We start from the raw sequence: 20,969 nt of genomic DNA, 5'->3' as shown, positions 1-20,969 counted from the left end.
TGGGTTAAGCTGTAGATGGTGGTTTCTTGAAAGGAACTGGAGTTTGAGATGTGGCTCCTTGGTTGTGCTCAGGTTGTAGGTGTATGTGCCATAAACGCTTTGCTGCACCTGGGCCTTGATCTCTGTTTTTCCATCTCTGTGTATCTATCTAAAAGGGTTATTTAAAGTTTTAATTTCTCTGAGGCATATGCACACATGTTTTACATATTTACATGTTTATTGAATCCAGTGTTGTATGGAGTTTTGTAATGAAGAGGAGGTGATCCTCAAGTATAAGTTGAATTTGATACATGTGAGTGCTATTTGATTGAAAACTCCTCTCATGTAAAAATATTAAGTTATTAGTACTATATTTTGTACCAACTGATAAGACTATTCCCAAGTTTATTCTTCCCAACTTTCCATCAGCTTTCCCATATTAGAGGCTAACAGTTTTTTTCCAATCTTCTTTCTCAGTCATTTGTGTGGGCAGTTCCTAATTCATTCAAAATAAATCAGGTTATAAGCAGCTGGTTTTTAAGCCAACCCCATCCATTTAGACCAAAGGAGTGTAGGTGATATGTACTGACTCAATGAGAAGGTGAACTGGAAAGAGTGGGACTCCCTGACAGGGAAGATGGTGAATGGCTGATGCCTTTAGTGGATGTTTTCTGTAGGATGGAACACAGAAACAATGCTTGTAAAGTCTGGAGGCCCTTCTTCACCTAAATTCATCTCAGCACTTAGAGTTACTGCTTCTGTTTGAGGCTTTTGTGAGTTGTGGTTCTGTGATAACAAACCAAATGATGGGTATTGAATTGTATCCTTTGTAATTAATGAGATGCACTGAGTACTCCTTGTGATGAAAGGATGTAGAGATTTTAAGACCTTAAATGATATCACCACTCTACAAACCCTTCATAATGTCTGCTCAAGTACTTGCACTCAAGATCAAGCAATTGCTTGTACAAGCCCAGTAATATTTTGTGAGCTGCTTTGGGATGATCATAAATTAAAATCCTTGTTTCTATTTTCATTGTTGCTGTTTTGATTTTGACAACAATGCTTCTGGAGGATCATTTTTGCTTCACGCGCTGTGTTCTACCCATGTGACTGCTTTATAAAACACTCAACAATACTGCCTTATTTAGTTCAAAGTGGGAATATTGCAAGGATTCATTTTGTAAATTGAACAAGGAGGTACTGATTTTAAGCAGTGAAATTAGTAATTCTTTACAAAACAGATTATTTTTATGGCTAGGTCTTTACCAATTTTTCTTTTCTTTTCATAGGAAAAATTAACCCAGGAGTGTGTATTCAGAGAGCAGTTTGAAGAAAACTGGTATAACACATATTCATCAAATCTATATAAACACGTGGACACTGGAAGACGATACTACGTGGCGTTAAATAAAGATGGAACTCCAAGAGAAGGGACTAGGACTAAACGGCATCAAAAATTTACACATTTTTTACCTAGACCAGTGGACCCTGAGAAAGTACCTGAACTATATAAGGATATTTTAAGCCAAAGTTGACAAAGACAATTCCTTCACTTGAGCCCTTAAAAAGTAACCACTATAAAGGTTTCATGCGGTGGGTTCTTATTGATTAGCTGTGTCATCACATCAGCTCCACTGTTGCCAAACTTTGTCGCATGCATAATGTATGATGGAGGCTTGGATGGAACATGCTGATTTTGTTCTGCACTTAAAGGTTTGTCCTCCTGGAGGAGAGCCTATGCCCACTCGCTTGATTTAGTACGAGAGGGAGAGCGCGAGAGAGTGAGTGAGAGCGAGAGGAAGCGAGAGCGTGAATGGGAGTGAGAGAGGGGAGCCAGAGGGAGGAGGAGAACGGCCTGATGCATGCTGGGGAATGGACACGCTTTTAAATTTTTGATCAGTTGTACTTCGTCATATATCAGCATAGCTGCCATACTTTGATTCATCGGGATTTTTGGCTGGTGGCCTGCTCAAGTGTACGCTGCATTTACAAAGGCATGGAGGGTGCAGTCTTACGTAGACAAGAGACTTTTCAGTTAATCGCTCGCTGGGTCTCACCCCGCTGAGTTTAAAGCAAAGACCTCTTAGTAAAAATAAAAATAAAAATAAAAAGTTAAATTTATTTATAGAAATTCCAAAGGCAACATTTTATTTATTTTATATATTTATTTATTATATAGAGTTTATTTTTAATGAAATATGTACAGGCCAGATAGGCATTTTGGAAGCTTTAGGCTCTGTAAGCATTAAAATGGCAAAGGCCACTATGAACCTGTGGTAAATTCATGCAAGTAAATATAAAGGTGCATGGATAAAAAGAATAACAATAAAAAGGTAATAATAATGAATTCTAGTGACCCTCATGTACTAAAGGCGACAATCTCTTTTGTGCCCGTATTATTGTAAAAGTATGCATACCACTCATGACACTGAGTACTCACTCTTCTGACTGCTTGTTTCATAGCTTACCCCCAGAGGATTAAAAACAAAACTGGGTCTCCAACTATTTTTCTGTGTCTGTAATATTTCCTCTCTGATAAAGTGACTTATTACATCATTGTAAACTTCACGGCTGCGGAAAATATAGGGGTTGGAATATATTCTACTTGTTAAAACCTATTGCAGATTATACCAAAGCTAAATGATAAGTATGCTTTTATTTTTTATGTTTTCCTAAAGCAGAATGCCAGAAACAACATAAGTAATATCAACAGTTGTACTAATTTTAAGATTCCTCAAATAGCACATAAGGGTTTTAGAGGGCAAGAACCAGGCTAAAAGGATCACTCTTGTAAATGTGTTTTATTTGTGCACTTGACTATCTACTATGAAATTATACAAGTTCCATAGGGGTCATTGTAACATCTTTTATGGAAAATTGCTTTCAGTGTGAACTGTCATAATACATGATATTAGCACCCTTCTCAAAGTAAAACTTGCAAAATGAAACTAATAAATCTCTATCAATAATGACAATGGGGGGAAAGTATTAGACTTTTTTTTAAAGTATGTTCAGATATTCACAAACTGTGAAATAACAGTATGTAATATTTAAGGAACTGTAGCATTGTATGTTAAGCACACAAACACACTGATGAGCTGTTACCATTTGGGAATTAACCTGTAGAAAGAAACATTTTTTTTTCCCAGTACTCTGAAGGTAAATTAAAAAAAAAAAAAAAAAAGAGAGAGAGGAAAGTCACATAAGGACCACACGACATTTTGGAGCTGTTGCATCCTTTAGGGTTCGAACCTGGTACCATTAATGTGAGTACAGCTTTTGCTGTGGGGTCTGCAGGGAGTGTGATACCCCAGCTGCCCTTGGCAGCACTAGGGCTGAGCCAAACATACTTTGGCGTAGCTGTAACTGCAGCCTATTCATAATTATATAATCCTGATTTGTTTTCTCTCTGATGCACACCTGTCTGTGCGATATGAACAGATATGATTCGAAGCATAAATCTGTTCTGGAATAGCTCATGGCTTGGTGTCCTGAGCAAGAGGGAGCTCCCTGTGCTCTGTGGGTAGGAGAAGCCACGCCTCAACTGGGAGATACCAGCAACCTTCACTAAAACACGGCATTTTGTTGTAATGTTTCTGAGTGATAAAGACACATCAAAGCAGATTGTTGATTTGTAAGATGCAGTTGGACGCACGCACTTGCCTGGGGACTGCTATTGCTGAGGGGTCTAAGCCCAATCCACAGCACAGCGGTTGGTTTCCAACCCTTTCCAGCCTGCGTGTAAATGTGGCAGCAGGTTAAGCAGGTGCTGAATGGTTGGGCCAGGAGCACGAAGCCTTGCTAGAGCTCGAACAAGTAAGTGAGCTCCTGGGAAGTGCTGGGTTCACCACGCGTTGTCAAACAGAGCGATCGCACTGAAGGAAGGACGGCTGTGACTCTGCGTTTTGGCAGAAAACATTGCGTGTGCCAGGAAGCGAATCGCAAAGGTTAAAAACCTGATGAGTTGAGGCCATGGTGCCAGGCCACGGACTGAGTCTTCATGTTCAATTGGTTTGGATTTTTAGGCATAGACAAATCATTACTACTCGTTAACATGTTCTATCTATTTTTTTTTTTTTTTTTGTATTTTTCTAAAGAAAGGATTAAAACCAAGAAAAATGTTATGAGTTTATGGCAGTCCATATAAATAAACTGTATCCAATTTACTCTAATAACCCATAATGGTGTGTAAATACTGACTTTCTGTAAATATGGAAACATGTAATTTAACATAGGCGTTACTGTGAGACTGGATGGTCCAGGAGCTGGCAATTTATCACTCGTTGCAGGTTGACTGGGCCTAATCCAGCCTGGCTCAAGGACCGATCAACAGATTTTGTTCAGTCACTTGTGCAAAATGAGTTATTTCTGCTTGTTTTCTGGTGGGGGTGGGCAAAGCCTTACTCTCCTGGGTGCTGCTTGGCTTCCGTGCCAGGGGCATGGATGCGCTTCTGCTCCTCGCTCCTCCCTGGTTTGGTCCCAGCGTAGGGCTGGAGGCAGCTGAGCTGACATGGGCACGCGTGTGCTGCTGCTGCCCCACAGCCGTGCACAGACAGAACTCTTCATTTCCTAGTGCTGCTGATCTGACACCCCTTTCCAGCATTAAAATTCACTTGAAGGGAAATCTGAGGGGGAAAAAACAGAGCAATTGGTGTTATTTACTTGACATTCTGTAATGGTGTGTAAAATACATACAGAATTCTGTAAATTGTATAAATACATTGCTATAGAATTTGGAAAATTGGTATTATTTGCTTGATGTGCCTTCACAGCATTTTCTTATAACTGTGCATATCTGTAATAATGGGATTGCAAAAAGACATCATCGTTTTAAGCCTGGAAAGGATGTGAGAAAATTCCAGGAGGACCAAGACCAGGAGGATTTTCTTTTTTGTTAAGTTGGAAGAAAGAGCAAAAAATGGATAAAGTATTTCACCCCAAGTGATCTGTCAACTACTGGGTGAGCAGCATGGGCAAAAAAGGCGATGGAGATCCAGAGAAGCGTTATGGCATTGACTGGTTTGGGGCTGCAAGCACACCATGTCAGGCTGAGCTCCCAAGCCAAGTGGGGTGGGTGAAACCTTTGCAGCGCAGGGAGCAGAAGGAGAAAAATCAGAGGAAAATTGTCTTAGACTACCACTAATTTGTGCAGAACTTGAATTGCCTGCTGCCAAGTGGAAGGAAAAAAAAAAGCCTATCTGAATGACTGGTGTAACATTTGGAGGCTGGAGATGGGACTCTGGTCTCTGAAAAAGTCACTCACTGCTACTGTCCTCATGGAAGAAGATAAACATGTTTAATAAACACGGACCACAGGGAAGTGATCAGACTGCTTCCAGGGCAGTCTCAGGTTTCTCTGGAAATGGAAAATGGCAGGAGGTAGGCAAAGATGCACCTGGAGCTTCCATGTCTTCACTGCATGTCTCAGAGTCGCTTCCAACTGCTGCTTAGTCTGTACTCTGCTCTGCACAATCTTACAGTGTCACAGAATTGTTTGAGTTGGAAGGGACTCTTAAAGGCCATCTAGTCCAACTCCCTGCAGTGAACAGGGACACATACAGATCCATCAGATTGCTCAGAGCCCCTGACCTTGAATGTCTCCAGGGACGGGGTACCCACCACCTCTCTGGGCAACCTGTACCAGTGCCTCACCATCCTTGTAGTAAACATTTTTTTTCCTTATATCCAGTTTAAATCTCCCCTCTTTTAGATTGAACCCTTTTCCCCTTGTCCTCTCACAACAGATCCTGCTAAAGAGTCTGTCCCCTTCTTTCTTACAGCCCCCCCTTAAATACTGAAAGGCCATCCTCAGGTTTCCCCAGAGCCTTCTCTTCTCCAGGCTGAACAGCGCCAGCTCTATCAGTCTTTCTTGTACCAAGCAAAGAAGCAAATACAAGCTCCAGCTCTGCTACCCATGTCTATGGAAGCAGAAATAAATGGGTGGCCACCTATACTGGGTACCTCTTTGTTCAAGCTCCTGTCCCAGCTCATGACTTCACTCATGGTCCCTGTGAAGCCCGTTACAAATTGTCCTTGCTTTGCAAATGTGGAGATTTGGCTCCTTACAACTGCAGCTTCTATTGCAGACATGCAAGGTTCTGTTTATTTTAGAATTTTGCTGAACTCTTGGAGATTTGGCCCCTGCTGGTGTAGCTAGATAGATGTAGGCAGCTGTATTTGGAAGCGGGGACCACAGTGAAGAATTAACCAACATCCTCCTTAATATTTTTTCCTCGTAGCACATCATTTACTGATCTAAGAACAAAAATCAAAAGAATTCTGTTTTCCAGACTTTTATCTCTGCTCTTAACGCTCTAGAGCTCTCCATGGGTTGCTCACAGCACAGTGCTGCCCTGCCTTAGCATCAGTTTTCACCTTCAGAGAGCATTCCAAGGGGGTTTTGCGTCTGTCCCCTGACTCAATACCAGAGACATAAGCTGACCTCCTGCTGTCAGGGAGTGGGAGAGGCCTGCCCAGGACCTCGCAGCTGAACATTTGGCATTGCAAAGTGAGCAGGACATGACTAATTTGTGTTTGAAATTTAGGATTTATAAAATTTATCCATCAAGGACATAAACACCCATAACGATTAGTGATTAAAACAAGGGAGATGCTATTGTGCCAGCTGTCTCAATGGTTCTGTTGTGTGCTTGACCTGAAAACTGAAATTAAAAAATACTTTTTAATGATCAGGAAATTTAGAATGAGAATAATAATTGAGTTCGACCTGTTAAGGAGTTTATAAACCAATTCTGTTGCCTTTTTTTCCCCCCCGATGATTATATACCTTTAATAGCTTGTGTACATTTTCCCCTACCTGATTCTATTAGAAAAGATTCTTTCGTTTTTCATTCAGCATTTCTGAAGTCTGGTTTTCTACATATAATTTTTTGGAGCTATTCTGGTCTGTGCCCTGCGGCAGGAAAGTCAGCGTGAGATCCTTGGTTAGGACAGACAACTACGTGCATTACAAAGATGCTGCAGTGATGCTCAGACTGGGTGGTGTAGTCTATAGGATGACCTCGTCCTGTGATAGCTATCAACAGAGGGCTGCAACATTATTGATTACATAAAGCATTCTATCTTGATGTTTTCATGGGAGAGATCTTTTAAAATAGTCCTCAAGTCACACAGTCTTTATTAAGCCAGTCTCTCAAACACACACTCACAAATGTCCTACCATGGATAGCAGTGTATAAATTACAGTTTAGCTGTGTATTGCTTACTGATGCAGAGGGTTTTCATCTCATAGCAAGACAAAACAAAACAAAACAAAACAAAACAAAACAAAACAAAACAAAACACCCAACTTTTTTTTTTTTTTTTAGGTCAGAGAAAGTTATTTTTATATGCAATGCTCACACGTAGCAACTATGGCACCATCAAAAGAATTCTGCAATTAGACTGAACTGTCAACATATTCTCCCATTTCTGTTTTCTTGAGAAATCACAGACGATCAAATTCTGGTGATATGCAAACTGTGTCCTGTAGATTTTCCATGTCCAAAGGGCCTGAATGTATGTATGTTCATCCTGCTGCTGGAGGCAGTAAGTCTCAGTGAAAGGAGCATTTCTGAAATGCTGTAATTCATTTATTTTATTGAAACTGCCTCCCTGAGTGTAGCTTTAAATAAAACTATTATTATTCCTACCTCTTCTGAAAGGGTAGATGTCTGAAGCAGTGTCTTGAAATATTCTCTTGCAGCTGTGCTTGAGTGTCTATTTCTTTATTTTACACCTCTTATGTAATGTAATTTCTACTGCTTTTTAGAAACCTTTGCGTTGGTATAAATATCCTACACACATTGACTTTGTTACAGCTAAATTATGTACCACTGCCTTCTTCAGATAAGCTCATTTTCTGGTTCTCCCATGTTTTGGCAGACAAGACAGTAATATTACATAACATTTCTCAGCTAGCTTCTTTTTATTTTTTTCTTTCTCTTTTCTTCCTGATAGAACCAAGTATTTTTCATGTGGAGACTGCAGTTAATTTCATAGTCCTCCACAAAGAAGCCATGGGCTGAGATCCGTGTCCAGCCTCATCTTCATTCCAAGGAAGCAGAAGGCTTTCTGCTTGTGATTGTCAGTGCCTTTTCTCCCTTGAAACATTGTTTAGTTTGACTCCAGATGAAATCAGTGCTCATATCTTCCTCTTCAGGATGGTTTGGGTCTATCTCACCCCTTGCCTCCAAACAGACTCATTAGAAGACTGCCCCATATATTCTATCAGTTTATTCATTTGTGATGGACACATTTTCACTTCTCCTTCCACAAAGTGTTTTCTCTGTTCTGTCTTTCTCTGTTCCATCTGTCCTTGTTTATCATCTGTAAAGATCACTTAATTTCTAAAAATCAACTGTAGATATATTCTTGACCTGGTTAGCTTGAAGTCTCTCCTTCTCAGCTTCATTGTAGTACTTCTTTCTTATACTGGGGGCCCCACACCTGAATGCAGTACTCCAAATGGGGCCTCAGAAGGGCAGAATAGAGAGGGACAATCTGTGGCCCTGTCCCTGCTGGCCACCCCTCTTCTGATGGAGCCCATTTGCTTTCTGAGCTGCAAGAGCACACTGCTGGCTCATGTTAAGTTTTTCATCCACCAGGACTTCCAGGTCCTTTTTTAAGGGGAAACGGTTTTAAGTTGAATGAGGGAAGATTTAGGTTGGATATCGGGGGGCAGTTCTTCACAGAGAGAGTGGTGAGGTACTGGAATAGGCTGCCCAGAGAAGTTGTGGATGCCCCATCCCTGGAGGTGTTCAAGGCTGGGCTGGATGGGGTCCCTTGAGGTCCCTTCCAACCCAAGCCATTCTATGATTCTATGACTTCTCACCTGCAGCTCTTTTAATTGTAATGAATTAACACATATGTTAAAGTTGTAAAGTTTATTTGTCAGTCACATTTGTCATAAGACCTGAGGTGTATTCTGGAGAATGAAAGTCACGTACACATTCCCAGATCCAGTAAGAAAGTTTTCCTCACTGGTGCCAGTCCATCCCACTGTCCTTTAGAGGAAAGTGGTTCTTGTGGTGTTCTCAGTGGGCATGGGAATCGCTACCAAATGACTTGCTGTGTCACCTGCTCTTCAGTATTAGCTCTTCTCTTTTTTGTCCTTTTCCAACCAATAGTTTTAATGTTCTTAATGCTATTTTGTAGTATTTGGATGTTGAGGCAGATATTGTCTAGGAAATTTGTTTTTTTGTAATGGTTGTGGTCAGATCTAATTCAATCTCATTTCTAATCAAGCCAGCCTGTATTCACTGGAGAAAAAGGAAAAACAGAAAAAGCAGTGACAGAAAAGAAGACTATACAATGCTACCCTTTATTTCAAGTGGGTTTGAAGGAGAGCTAATGTGAACTTTCCTTTGTTAAGATACATATGAAGAAGTTTCTGCACCCTTAACCGCCTTTCTATGGGAAGTCCATAATATCCCATTATTTCTCTGCCATTCTATCAAAAGCTTTTTTCAATGTCTACAAAGTTCCTGTACAGTGAGCTCCCCGAATACTCTAAGAGACTGTTCTCACATAATGTCAAGGCCTGCTCTTCTCCATGCAGGATGTCTTCTGCTTGTTTCAGCCTCTGTAATAGAGTTCCTGCTAGGTGTTTGCTTGGTACAAACAGGAAGATGCTGTAACTTGTTTTCTTCTGCTACAAAAGGAGTTCCCTCAGGAAAAGAAAAAAAAAAACCTCTTTCCAGAACTACACAAAGGATTTCATACTTGGCTTCAATAGAATGTACACCTACTATCTTCACCCTTCAGCCCATATTCCACACACTTAATTAATGTTTCCATTTTGTTGGTCTCATTATCAATCTGAAAACTGCACTGTGGGTGTATGCCAGAAGGTTCTTGTTTGCCTGGATGAAGGTAGGATGCTCCGTCCCAAGACTTGTACTCTATTAGAGTGTGTGAGTACATTGTGGAACATAGACCAAGTTCTGTCTCAGTTGTCAGTGACTCTCTTTGGTATCATAGATGGAATCACAGAATGGCTTGGATTGGAAGGGACCCCAAGGATCATGAAGATCCAACCTCCCCGCGCCACAGGCAGGGCCACCAACCTCCACATTTAATACCAGACCAGGCTGCCCAGGGCCCCATTCAACCTGGCCTTGAACACCTCCAGGGACAGAGCATCCACAACCTCACTGTGCAGCCTATTTCAGCACCTTACCACTCACTCTTTGAAGAACTTCCTTTGATATCTAACCTAAATCTTCCCTCCTTCAACTTAAAACCATCCCCCCTTGTCCTGCTGTTATCTACCCTTTCAAAGAGTTGACTCCCCTCCTGCTTATAGGCTCCCTTTAGGTACTGAAAGGCTGCAATGTGGTCACCCCGCAGCCTTCTCTTCTCCAGGCTGAACAAGCTCAGCTCCCTCAGCCTGTCTTCGTAGAGGAGGTGCTCCAGCCCTCTGATCATCTTAGTGGCCCTCCTCTGGACCCTCTCCAACAGATCCCTGTCTTTCTTATACTGGGGGTGCCACACCTGGATGCAGTACTCCAGATGGGGCCTCACAGGGGCAGAGAGAGAGGGACAATCACCTCTGCTGGCCAACCCTCATCTGATGGAGCCCAGGGTACCATTTGGTACAAAACTGTAGTGGTTGTGACTTGTTAAAAAACATGCTCTAGATGAACAACAAGCTTGAGAGTGTATGTGAATATGTTCCTTTCCAATTCTGTTTTCACATTACTTAAATAACCATTTAAAAATTGGTCAAGATAACCCTGAGCTGAAATTGTACATTCAAAGCCTCATTACTCACAGTTGCAGAGATGATAATAGTGAACTTCTCCACAGCCTATGAAGCAATGTGCAGCAGAACACTGCTTGTTTCCTTGATGGAAAATGTGATTTGTTCACAGAAATGTAGTCTTGGAGATTGTGTTCAGCTGTTACATGGCTATGCTGAGCCTTTAATGCCCAGTAAAAGCGCTTACTGCCCACCTGCCACAGACGCTCATTAAACCTTCCCCTCAGTTGCCTGTTGCCAGCTGTGAGGCTGAGCGCCTACCAGAGCAAAGGGCTTTCCCAGGCTGAGACTCTGCAGAAAAAGTCTTTCCCAAGCAGGTGAAGCCACAGCCCTGTAAAGAGGAGAGAGGTGGCAGAGAGAGAAATGGAGGAAATCAGGTTCATCTCAAAAGATATTCAACAAAGCTCTTGGGTTTGCCTGGGGAACACTAGCACAGTATGAAGACATACAGATCGTGGAAATATATCTTTTCTTTTTAGCTGCTCTAGATAATTCACTGTGCACCTTTAATGAATGATCTCTGTCCTCTAGTATTGTTTTCACAATTCAAGTGGCACTAAAAACATTCAGACCAAAGAGGGGAGTTTGGTTTGCAGCCTGCTGGGACCAGGGCCCTTTCTGCATGTGCTAAGGTCTGCAAAGAGCTATGAGGGCTGCTCTGAATGTAATGCCTCCTGTTCCATTATGTTGGCCCATGACATTCAGAGGCAGTTGATGGTGGTATGGCAGTAGAGGCTGAACCTTCCCACCAATATCCTGTTACATGTTGTTGCCGTGTGACAGATGGCAGCCGAGGGGCAGTCTGACAGAATGGCGTCTGACATGGAAGTGCATGGCAGCTATGTGAAAAAAAAGCCACTTTACGGACAGCCATGCAGATTTTTACAAGCGTGGCATGCAGGCTCTTATTCATCGCTGGCAAAAATGCCTAGCTAATGGTAGTGACTACATTGAAAAATAGAGTTTTGTAGCTGAGAATTTGCTCTAACAAATAATGTTATTGTGCTGTTTGTATCAGTAGTGGTTTCCATGGAAATAAATTGGAGGCATTACTTTTGAAGCAAACCATGTGGAAGTTGACATGAGCAAATGGCAAAGAGGACGGTGGCTGTGATGTGAGAGTGTCCAATGTGAGGAGACTCCAATGTCCTTCTTTGCAAAATCCCCAGGACACCACAGGGAGTCACTGAAGGCGTGAAAAACTTGCTCTTAATTTATCTGCATGCAAATGGATTTATAGCTACACTCTGGCTTGGAGGTAGCTAAAACATATCTGACCAGTATAACCAATGTAACTAATGAATCAGGCATAATGGTGAGAGAAGGTAGGAAAACCATGAAGTTTTCCTTTCTTCTGCAATGCTGCTCCTCGAATACATGACCCCATGTTTTGTGCAGAGGTGTTTCTCTTGCTGCAATCATGCTCATTGACATCTTGGTCTCCAAACTGGATGAGTACTGGAACAGGAATTGATGCACCAATATCTCAACACATTTTGTAGTTCTGAGAGGCATCTGATTCTACCTGCAGCTAAGTAGTCTATGTTTGACTGTATGGCAACTGAAAACATAGGAGAATGTTGGATTTCTGAACTGAAATTAAATCAATCTAGAGAATATCAGACAAAAAAAGCAATGTTGCTATAATGAAACATTGGAAAGAATGATTGCCCTTTCTGACTGAAGTTTTGGCCTGAATTTTTTTCCTAATCTTTTTGAAGCTGAGCATTCAGCACCAGAACTCTGGTGAGATCCATAAAAAGAGAGCTCACTGGCTCCTGAAATCTCCAAATTGGAAAACTGTCTTTGACAGCGACCAAAAATGGATGGCTGTGTTACTTAGTAAGCTGAAGTGGAAGGGCTCAAATAGGTATTTCACTGACAGAGCTTTGGAAGCCCCTCGTCTTCCCTGTGCTTTTCCCTGCTTTGTTGTCTGCTCTGATCTTGGCTTGAGTCTCGTTGTCCCTGTCCTTCAGGTAGCTGCAGGATGCTCACCTGTCCTTGCAGGTGATTTGCTGCCACCATTTCAGTAACTCTGAAGTTTAGACTCTTTCTGGTTTCTTGCTGTCCCTCTTGACTTGCATGTGTGTCATGCAAAACTGGGCACAGCACTCCGGAACATCCCAATAGTACGTACTGCAGAGAAGTCCTATCATATCCTTCACAAAAAATAATCTCCGGGGGCTCCAATGAGCCAAGCCTCTTTCATACCATGGGATGCAGTTACTAAACCCTAATCCTATTCCTTGTCCCTGCTTTGAAGCATTGTGTTACAGTGTCGTGTCCAGTTATTTCTGTGTATCAAAATGTGGAGATCTGCTAGAAGCACTCGGTTCCCAGGACTGAATCTCTGGGCTCTGCAGAGTGTGATGCAGCAGAGTGCGTTCTTCCCAGCTCCTTCTGAGCACAGTGACCTTCAGCAGCTTGGTCCTTTCTCTGAAAACAAAAAACATTCATCTGGAATGTTAATTAATCTGCAGTTAGCAGGCTATCAGGCTTGGTTTTAATTTGTGTTAATCACAACACATATTTGAGGAGAAGCTGTTGAAAAAGTGTCAGTACCGACTGTGGAACCTGGACCAGTGGAATTTTAGGGGAGTTTTTACCATTTTGCTTCACGTGGGTTGCTTTTACTGGAGCTTTTAAGCTACCAGCTTTTGGACTGACCTGTCTGAATTGCAGAAAAATGCAGCTGAGAAACAAAGGGTTGAGAGAGAGAGAGATGAAAACATAATCTCTCTGCAAGGGACGTTTATTGCTGTAGAGCTCCAGAAACTTGCTTGCTGCACACTGCTGCTGGTGGGGAGGCAGCTGTGGGCTCACAGCAGTGTTGTCCAAGGGGCTCATCTGTCCATGAGGATGCTGGAGGCCCACGCATGCTGGTCCTCAATGCCCACTGCAAGGCCAGCCCAAGGAATGAGGTGGTGGCTCCTGTGGTGGGGACACAGCTGGGGCACCAGGAAGGGGCTCACCTCCTGCTCAGGGTACCCTTTGCTTGCCTTTCTTTTGGCCACCCAAAAATTTCCGTCAAAGCTGATGAGCCGATCCTGAAAGTCAAACATTATGCAGCTGCCAGGCAGAACACTGGCAGACGCTGATCCTGTTTCATGCACCAGGTTTGATTTTCTTTGACTGCTGCGGCAGTGAGTAAGCAAAAGCAGGGCTCCTGACCCTGGAAAGACCAGCAGCATGAGTCAGGGCTCGGTAAGCACGTTCCCTGCTGTTAGGTGGTTGCCGTTTTGTAAACTCAGCTTCCTCTCATGCTGGGACAAAAAAAAAAAGAGGTAAATTAAGCAAACGGTACAGTTCTGCTGCTGTGCGCACTGTGCATTTTCAGCGTTTCTCACATCCTTCCCAAGGAGGCTCCTCTCCTCTCTGATTGCTGATGTTCCAGCCAAGGCAGAACAAGAAGGATACTCAGTGGATGGCACCTCTCCCAGGCAGGCACGGCTTGTTGAGCAGCCTGAGTGAGCTCTGACTGTTTGGTTTTGCAGATTAGGCCAGGGGCTTTCATAATTTTATGTCTCAGACAGCAGTGACCACCCGGCCAGGCTTTAGCAAATAAAATACCATAAATACATTCTGAAAAATGCGAGCATAATACTCATGAAGGACTATTAATGCGTGCAGAAACTATGCAGGCTGCAAATACACCTTTGTCCCGAGCTACAACATTCCTATCACTTTGGTCCTAATGGAGACAGCCAGTTATGGTTTTATGATATAGATGACGGGCGAGCGCCTGCTGCTGTGAATACCAGTCACAGTTTTGCTGCTGAATTCAGCAAGGTCTGAGTTTTTTTTATCTAATCAGAGGGAAGCTATGCAAATTGCTTTACCAAATGATTTCATTATAAATATATGCAAAGGCCAACCTGTTATTTAGAACCGGCGCATGTATTTTTTGAACACAATACAGTGTGTCTGAAAACCTGGATCACAGACGTGAAAAACCTTCTTAGGACATCATACAAGAACTAGAATTATTTCTTATTGGATTTTTTAAAATATATTTTAAACCCTCCAAAGTGGAAAGCTTCCATTTCAGAGGCATTGGAGGCCTTATTTGCTAGAGGTGGAAAAACAACAGCAACCGAAGCCTTCAGGGAGAAAACTTCAGCTGAGCTAGACAGTTCAAGAGAAGAGACCTGTGTGGAAAATATACTTTGGATATGCAACATTGGAGCAATATTTAAGTTGGCCATTTTCTGTCAGACTGGACTCCAGTCTGACAGACCATGCAAGGCCACACATGCTCCTCAAATCTTGAACACTTTTTTTCTTCTGTATGTGAGACAAACCAAGGAAGAGCAATCCAAAGGGTGATTTTGGGAGCTCCCACAGTGCACAAGAAGCTCTAAAGGACAGTCACGAAATGCTGAATTGTTTGGTCATTCTTACTATGGCAGACTGAGGGAATCTGAGCTCCTGGCCAATGACTCCCTGTGCTGATGAGCGATATTTAAAACTGGAGGAAGTGGGAGGTGGCAGTTCCCTCACAGGATGGACGGTGATGCTGAGTTGAAAACCACATGAACATTGCATCAGTGTGTCTGCCTGATATGCCCTATTGATGTAATTTCAGCTGTAAAATAGGAAATGCTGTGAGGATACCCAAGTGTCTATAGTCTCTTACACAAATGGCTCAGTGCTGGAAGCAGTTTATTCCTTCCAGCTCCACACTGAACTTGCTTTCTCTTACATTTCTCTATTTGACACTTCCTTTCTATTTTTAGATTACTGATTGCACAGACAGGGTATTTCCTATATGGGAACATCAGGTTTTACCTTCTTTCAGGCGCAACCTTCCACTAAACAGACAGAAAGATGGACATCTGGGGGGAGAGTGCCCCCACCTCATCCTGGTAAGAGTCGGGAAGCCTTTCCTACATCCTGTGCTTACAACACCGTGAAATATCCCTGAGGGGAACAGTAGCACTGTGACTTTAACGAAGTTGTTCACCCATTACTTATTTGACCTTTTCAATGAAAATGTTCCTCACAGAAGCTCTACCCCCATCACACCAGAAAAGTTAATGCTTTAAGGAGAAGTGGCTGCAAGTCACTGTTTCTAAGAACACCACACTTGCAAATTCCTAGAACACTTCTGCTCTGTGTAAGTAAGCAGGGAACGTTGTTTTGCTAGACAGAGTATGTGAATGACAAGCCAGTGCCCATCGACTCAAGTCCTCTGGAATGCAAATAGATTTCCAGCATGAGGCTGAATACTTCTGTTTGTTAACTCAGTGGAAACCACTTGGCATAGGAACATGTTCGAATCGTGATGCAGGCGTTTGAAATTAATACAAAGCACTCCTGCTGGCTGGGGGTCCAGCTGCTGAAAGTAGCCGTGAAACCAAACTTGTCCTTTTCAGGTCTGTTACTCAGAAAAGGTTCTAGAAAGCCTGTGCTGCAGATCTGTAATTTCTGCTCCGTTGAAACTGATGCTGGAAGTTCCTCTTCATGGACTTCCAAAGTACTCCTAGCCCAGACAGGTTATGCAACGCTCGGCCTCAAAATGCAGGAGCTATCTAATTAATCAAAATCGTTTCTCAACATTTTTGCACCATTAAATTGTGTCAGGTATCAACAATTTCCTGGAATTTTGAGGAATGAATATTCAGGAAGCTGCTGTGTTTCCTCTCTCCCCAAATCCAAGCTGGCCCCACAGAGACCCTGCCACAGCACAATCTCTCTGTGACCAGAGGGCCACTAAAGTGCAGGTGTGGGAAGAGATTTCATCTTCAGCATTTGCCATCCTCACAGTAATCTGTGTTTTTATACTTTGCTGACATAGAACTGTGCCAGAGGACCCTCCCTAGCTTAGGTTTTGTGAACTAGTAATTCTTATGCTAGAATTCAGCAGCATGTAAAATTCTCTTTTATTACCCTGCTTCTTTAAGAGTACTACTTTAAAGTAGAGCTGCTCCCAGCTCTCTTAATGCTCTCAGTTCTCACCTTCAAGTCTAACCTGACTTTAGCTGCTGGAGCTGATGACTAATGACAATGCTTCTGGTTCTCAGAATCTGAGAATACGGCATTGAAAATCTGTGGAGAACTGAAGCTTGGAGTGCTGGAGCAGCATGAAGGTAGAATGTTCTCCTTCAAGGAAAAGGAGCTTTACTTTGCATTGACATACCTATACCTAATCAAAGACCTTCAGGGTCTTCAGGATCATAGAATCACAGAATCATTTGAGTTGGAAGGGACCCTTAAAGGCCACCTAGTCCAACTCCCTGCAGTGAACAGGGACACCTACAGCTGTATCAGGTGCTCAGAGCCCCGGCCATCCTGACCTTGAGTGTCTCCAGGGATCTACTACCTTACTGGGTGTCTACCTGGGTGCCTTACTGGGTGCATCTACCACCTTACTGGGTGCCTGTGCCACTGCCTCACCACCCTTATTGTAAAAAACTTCTTCCTTATCTAATAGATCTGAAATCTTGCTTCAAATTTCAAACAGAACAAACAAACAAACAAACAAAAAGGATGTAATTTTGTAAGTCTTTACATTATCAATTGGATTTTATATGTGAGATTCAGTGTAATGAATCATGATCTCCAAGAATGCTGATTTTTTAGGTAATTCAACTACAGAGAAGTGTTACAGATGAATTTTTAATTTTACTAAATGAGATCTAAAAATAACTTCATACACAAGTGAATTGATTTTATTATAATTTGAAAAGCAATGAGAAGCCCACTGTAGGAATGGCATTCTGGTGGCATTGGCCAGATGAGAAATTGAGGTTAGAGAACTAAGAACAAGAAAATTATCTGCTCCTTTCTTCTCCTCACTGTTTTACTCTCTGTCTGAATGAGACTGGGGAATTGCAATAAAATAATAAACCTGTCAGTCTGCACGGTGTCCTATACTTGACATTGGTGGAGATGGAAGGTTGTTTGTTATCTGCAGTGCTGAATGAGCTGAGCAAGACAGGAAAGGGTATGAGCACCTGAACATTTCATATCCTGCTTTTCTCCAGGAATGAGATTCAGGGTAACTTTAGGGAGAGCCCTACGTTGTCTTTGTGGCCAAGCAGGTGAGAAGCTACTGCCGTGGCCTATAGGCATTACTTTCATGAGTGTTAATAAGTAGTTAGATGAAAGGACAAGGAAAGGCATCCTGTGGGGAATAGAGTAGAAGTCCTTTGGCTGTTGCTGTGGGTTTGGAGAGCCACTGCTACTGCATGGGCTCAGCTGAGTGACTTCTGTGCTGCTGCTCCACTTCTTTGGAGGTGCCTTCTCCTGTCTCCCCAGCATTCTTCAGTAAATTCTCATGGAAAGGAAACTAAAACTCATCGGTTCTTCTGCAGCCTCTGCTCAGCCTGGTGTTGTACATCACTCCCTTCTTGCTTATGCACCGAACTGTCAGTAGGATGTTTTTATATTTAGAAAGCAATATGTTATTTGAGTTGCAGTTTGTCTGGCACGTGGTTTGCTATCTTTCTTTGCCCAGCTTTCTGTAATTTAATTTTGGGAGGCAGCAATTTCCACTTTGAAAAGAAAATCCAGGCAACATTTTCTCCAGTTCTCATTTGTTAAAGGTTTTTATCAAAGAAATGTTTTCTGCTAGTTGTGCACAGCTTGCTCAGTGCACGCCTGCTTCACTGCCTCTAAAAATGTCAGCTTGACTCCAGGAGAGCTGACACAGCAGCCACCATGTCGGGCTGTCCCCGTTGCCATAAATACTGAAGTGTTGAGGACTTCATTAGGGCTCCAGGAAAGTTCTGACAAATGCAGCCAACAGCCATCAATGAAACAGAGGCAAACAGTACAACAGAGATAATGTTTTTTCTAATTGATAACTTGGGAGAAGCCTCAGTCCTTCCAGTGGGTGTGACAAGGTATGATTCAAGCTCAACATGAGAATGAAGCAGCTTTCACCTTACAGCCAGCTAAAACACCAGGAGCACCACCATGGCTTGATGCTGGGCTGGTGGAAGGGACTGCCCAGGTTGCTGACCTCAGGCAAAACCTGTGAGATGGCAGCTACATATAAGTAGGCAGAAAAGGGAATGGAAACCAGAAGGGGGTGACTGGGGAAGCAGGTAAGGGCTGTGGGTGAGTGGGGAAGACATTGAGGGACCTGGGCAACACATGCTATGGGGCAATTTGGGGAACAAGGCAATCACTGGGTAAATAAGCAAAGAAACCATTCTGGGGTTTGAATCCATCCAAAGAAGGGCTTTATATGTGTCCTTTAAATAAACAAGATTACAGCAGAAAATAACATAAATCCCTGTCTGCATCATTCTCTTCCAGTGGAAACAACATGTAGGACACTGAAGTCTGGCTGCTACTTGCTCAAGTTGCAACGAGTTGGTACCAGAGAAGAGCAGAGGGCACATGGATATTCAGAGAGAGCAAATTCTTTATAAATAAGGTGTGAAAGAGAAACAATTGATACATCTCCAGGAGAGAAAGGTGGATTTTTTCCAGTAACTGTTAAGCATAAAGTAAAATTAAAAATTATCCATGTATCATTTGTACACAAAGAAGGGCTAGAACCAAGACAGCAGAGGGTATTCCAGTTAGGCAATTTTCAAACCAGAGGTACAATTATTGTGGCAACATCTGTAAGCCCCTAAGAACAAATGCTGTTCATAAGGCAGTCAGTTTGGCGTATTTGGTTCCAAAATTAAGTATATGGCTTGTCACAGTGAGAACTGAGCCAATGCCATCATCGGGCAGGAGAGGGCTTTTGGAGGTACTCCTCTCACTTGTAGGTGTGTGAGATTCACAATGCTTGCCGCAGGACAGCCCTGACTGCTTTGCTGGGTGATATGAGGAAGGCGGCTGCGAGGTCTGTGCTCCACCAGCCTGAGATGGGATTTCCCAAAGCTGAGCAGAGAGCTGCAGAGCTGCAGGGAAAGGCTCCGCCAGCCAGGGAGTGAGAAGGACAGGGAATAACATAGCTGCAAGTAACGGGGGGACTTAGGCTCAACTTCTTGGCACCCAAGCTCTTGGGCACCCAACAGTGTGCCCACACGGAGCCTGCTGCCGAGGCAAGAAACTGCAAGCTGGGCTGGACTGACAGTGCTTCCCAGAAAGGTGGTAGCTGGCAGCAGGCAGCAGTGCCAAGTGTTTTTTCTCAGCCTTTAATAAAACTGTGAGATTCCTTTTACAGCTGTGCAGTTCTGGAGAAGCTGGAGGCTCGCATGGATTTACACGACAGCAGGGTTTGTCCCTGGGCGGATAGGAGGGGGGAACTGTTAGCATTCTTGTATGAAGAATATGACCAGAGACAGCTGGCAACCTATTTCTGGGACTCACCGCTTCAGTTTCTCAGATGGTATCTGAGAGCAACTACCAGAATTTAATTCTCATTAGTGCATTCTCGGCAATCTTTGTAGTTTGCATGATGTGCAAATTCTGCACCTCTTCTGTTCCTCTAAACATTAGGAAAAAAATTGTCATAGAAGACAGACACCTATCCAACTGTTTTCTCCAGCCGTGTAATTCCCATTGCTCTGTGCTTTGGTTTGCACGCAGCCATCTCTGCCTTTAAATAGACAGTGTAAAGATTACTCCACCCTCCCCTTCCTTTGTTTCTCTGCTCTAAACATAAAGAAGTGAAGAACGAGCCAAAAACTGCCTCTAATGCCACAGTACATAAAGGATTTGTGGCAGCAGTCAATACACTAAAAAGTCTTGCATGCTATGATTTAAAGCAGTGTAATGAGGGATGTCTGGCATTCACCAATATATGATCCAGGGGAAAAAATAGGAGGGAGGTGGCTCGTGCTGTCTGGTTTAGGCTGTGTCAGGCTTCAGGCTGAGGTGCAATTCGGTCTACTTCAGGCAGGTACCTCCAGGACATGTCCCACATGAGATGAGATGGTCTTTGGAGTACAGCCCTATTTAGGATTAAAGCCTGGAGGCTGCAGTCTCTGCCAGCTTTCTGAGGAGGAGGAAGCAAAAAGAGACCAGGCTGATATCCCCAGTGGTACCTATCCACAGGGAGATGGAGGAAGGCAGGTTGTCCTAGCAGTGGAATGTGACACAACTGTCATGTATCAGGAGATGCTGCTAGGCCTCTCCTTGTGTGTATGTGCTTTCTGCATCAGCCTCGTGTGGCCCAGGACCACCCATCCCAACAAGGATGAGCACAGAAGACCTCAGTTGTGCACAGTGCACCTTTGATGTGTTGTTTGCGGGTCTCATCTCACAACCCTATTGGGGGATCAGGGATCTGCTGCTGTGTATGCTGTGGTGATGCCAG

General features: G+C 43.1%; 1 protein-coding gene across 6 annotated transcripts in view; it reads left to right on the top strand.

Moving 5' to 3' along the window:
- Positions 1-4,723, top strand: part of FGF9 (fibroblast growth factor 9) — a 33,758-nt gene extending 29,035 nt beyond the window's left edge. For 5 of the 6 annotated variants that reach the window (NM_001397366.1, NM_204399.2, NM_001397367.1 and 2 more), the window contains one exon: positions 1,272-4,723. In NM_001397366.1, the coding sequence (NP_001384295.1) occupies positions 1,272-1,517 (246 nt within the window). In that variant the 3' untranslated portion in view covers positions 1,518-4,723. The remainder of the gene's footprint in view (positions 1-1,271) is intronic. The other variant, XM_046898587.1, reaches the window with a different exon arrangement.
- Positions 4,724-20,969: the final 16,246 nt, after the last annotated feature.

The sequence above is a fragment of the Gallus gallus genome, chromosome 1 (assembly GCF_016699485.2).
Source record: "Gallus gallus isolate bGalGal1 chromosome 1, bGalGal1.mat.broiler.GRCg7b, whole genome shotgun sequence".
In the NCBI taxonomy this organism is placed as follows: Eukaryota; Metazoa; Chordata; class Aves; order Galliformes; family Phasianidae; genus Gallus; species Gallus gallus.
This window is presented reverse-complemented; position numbering and strand designations above follow the sequence as displayed.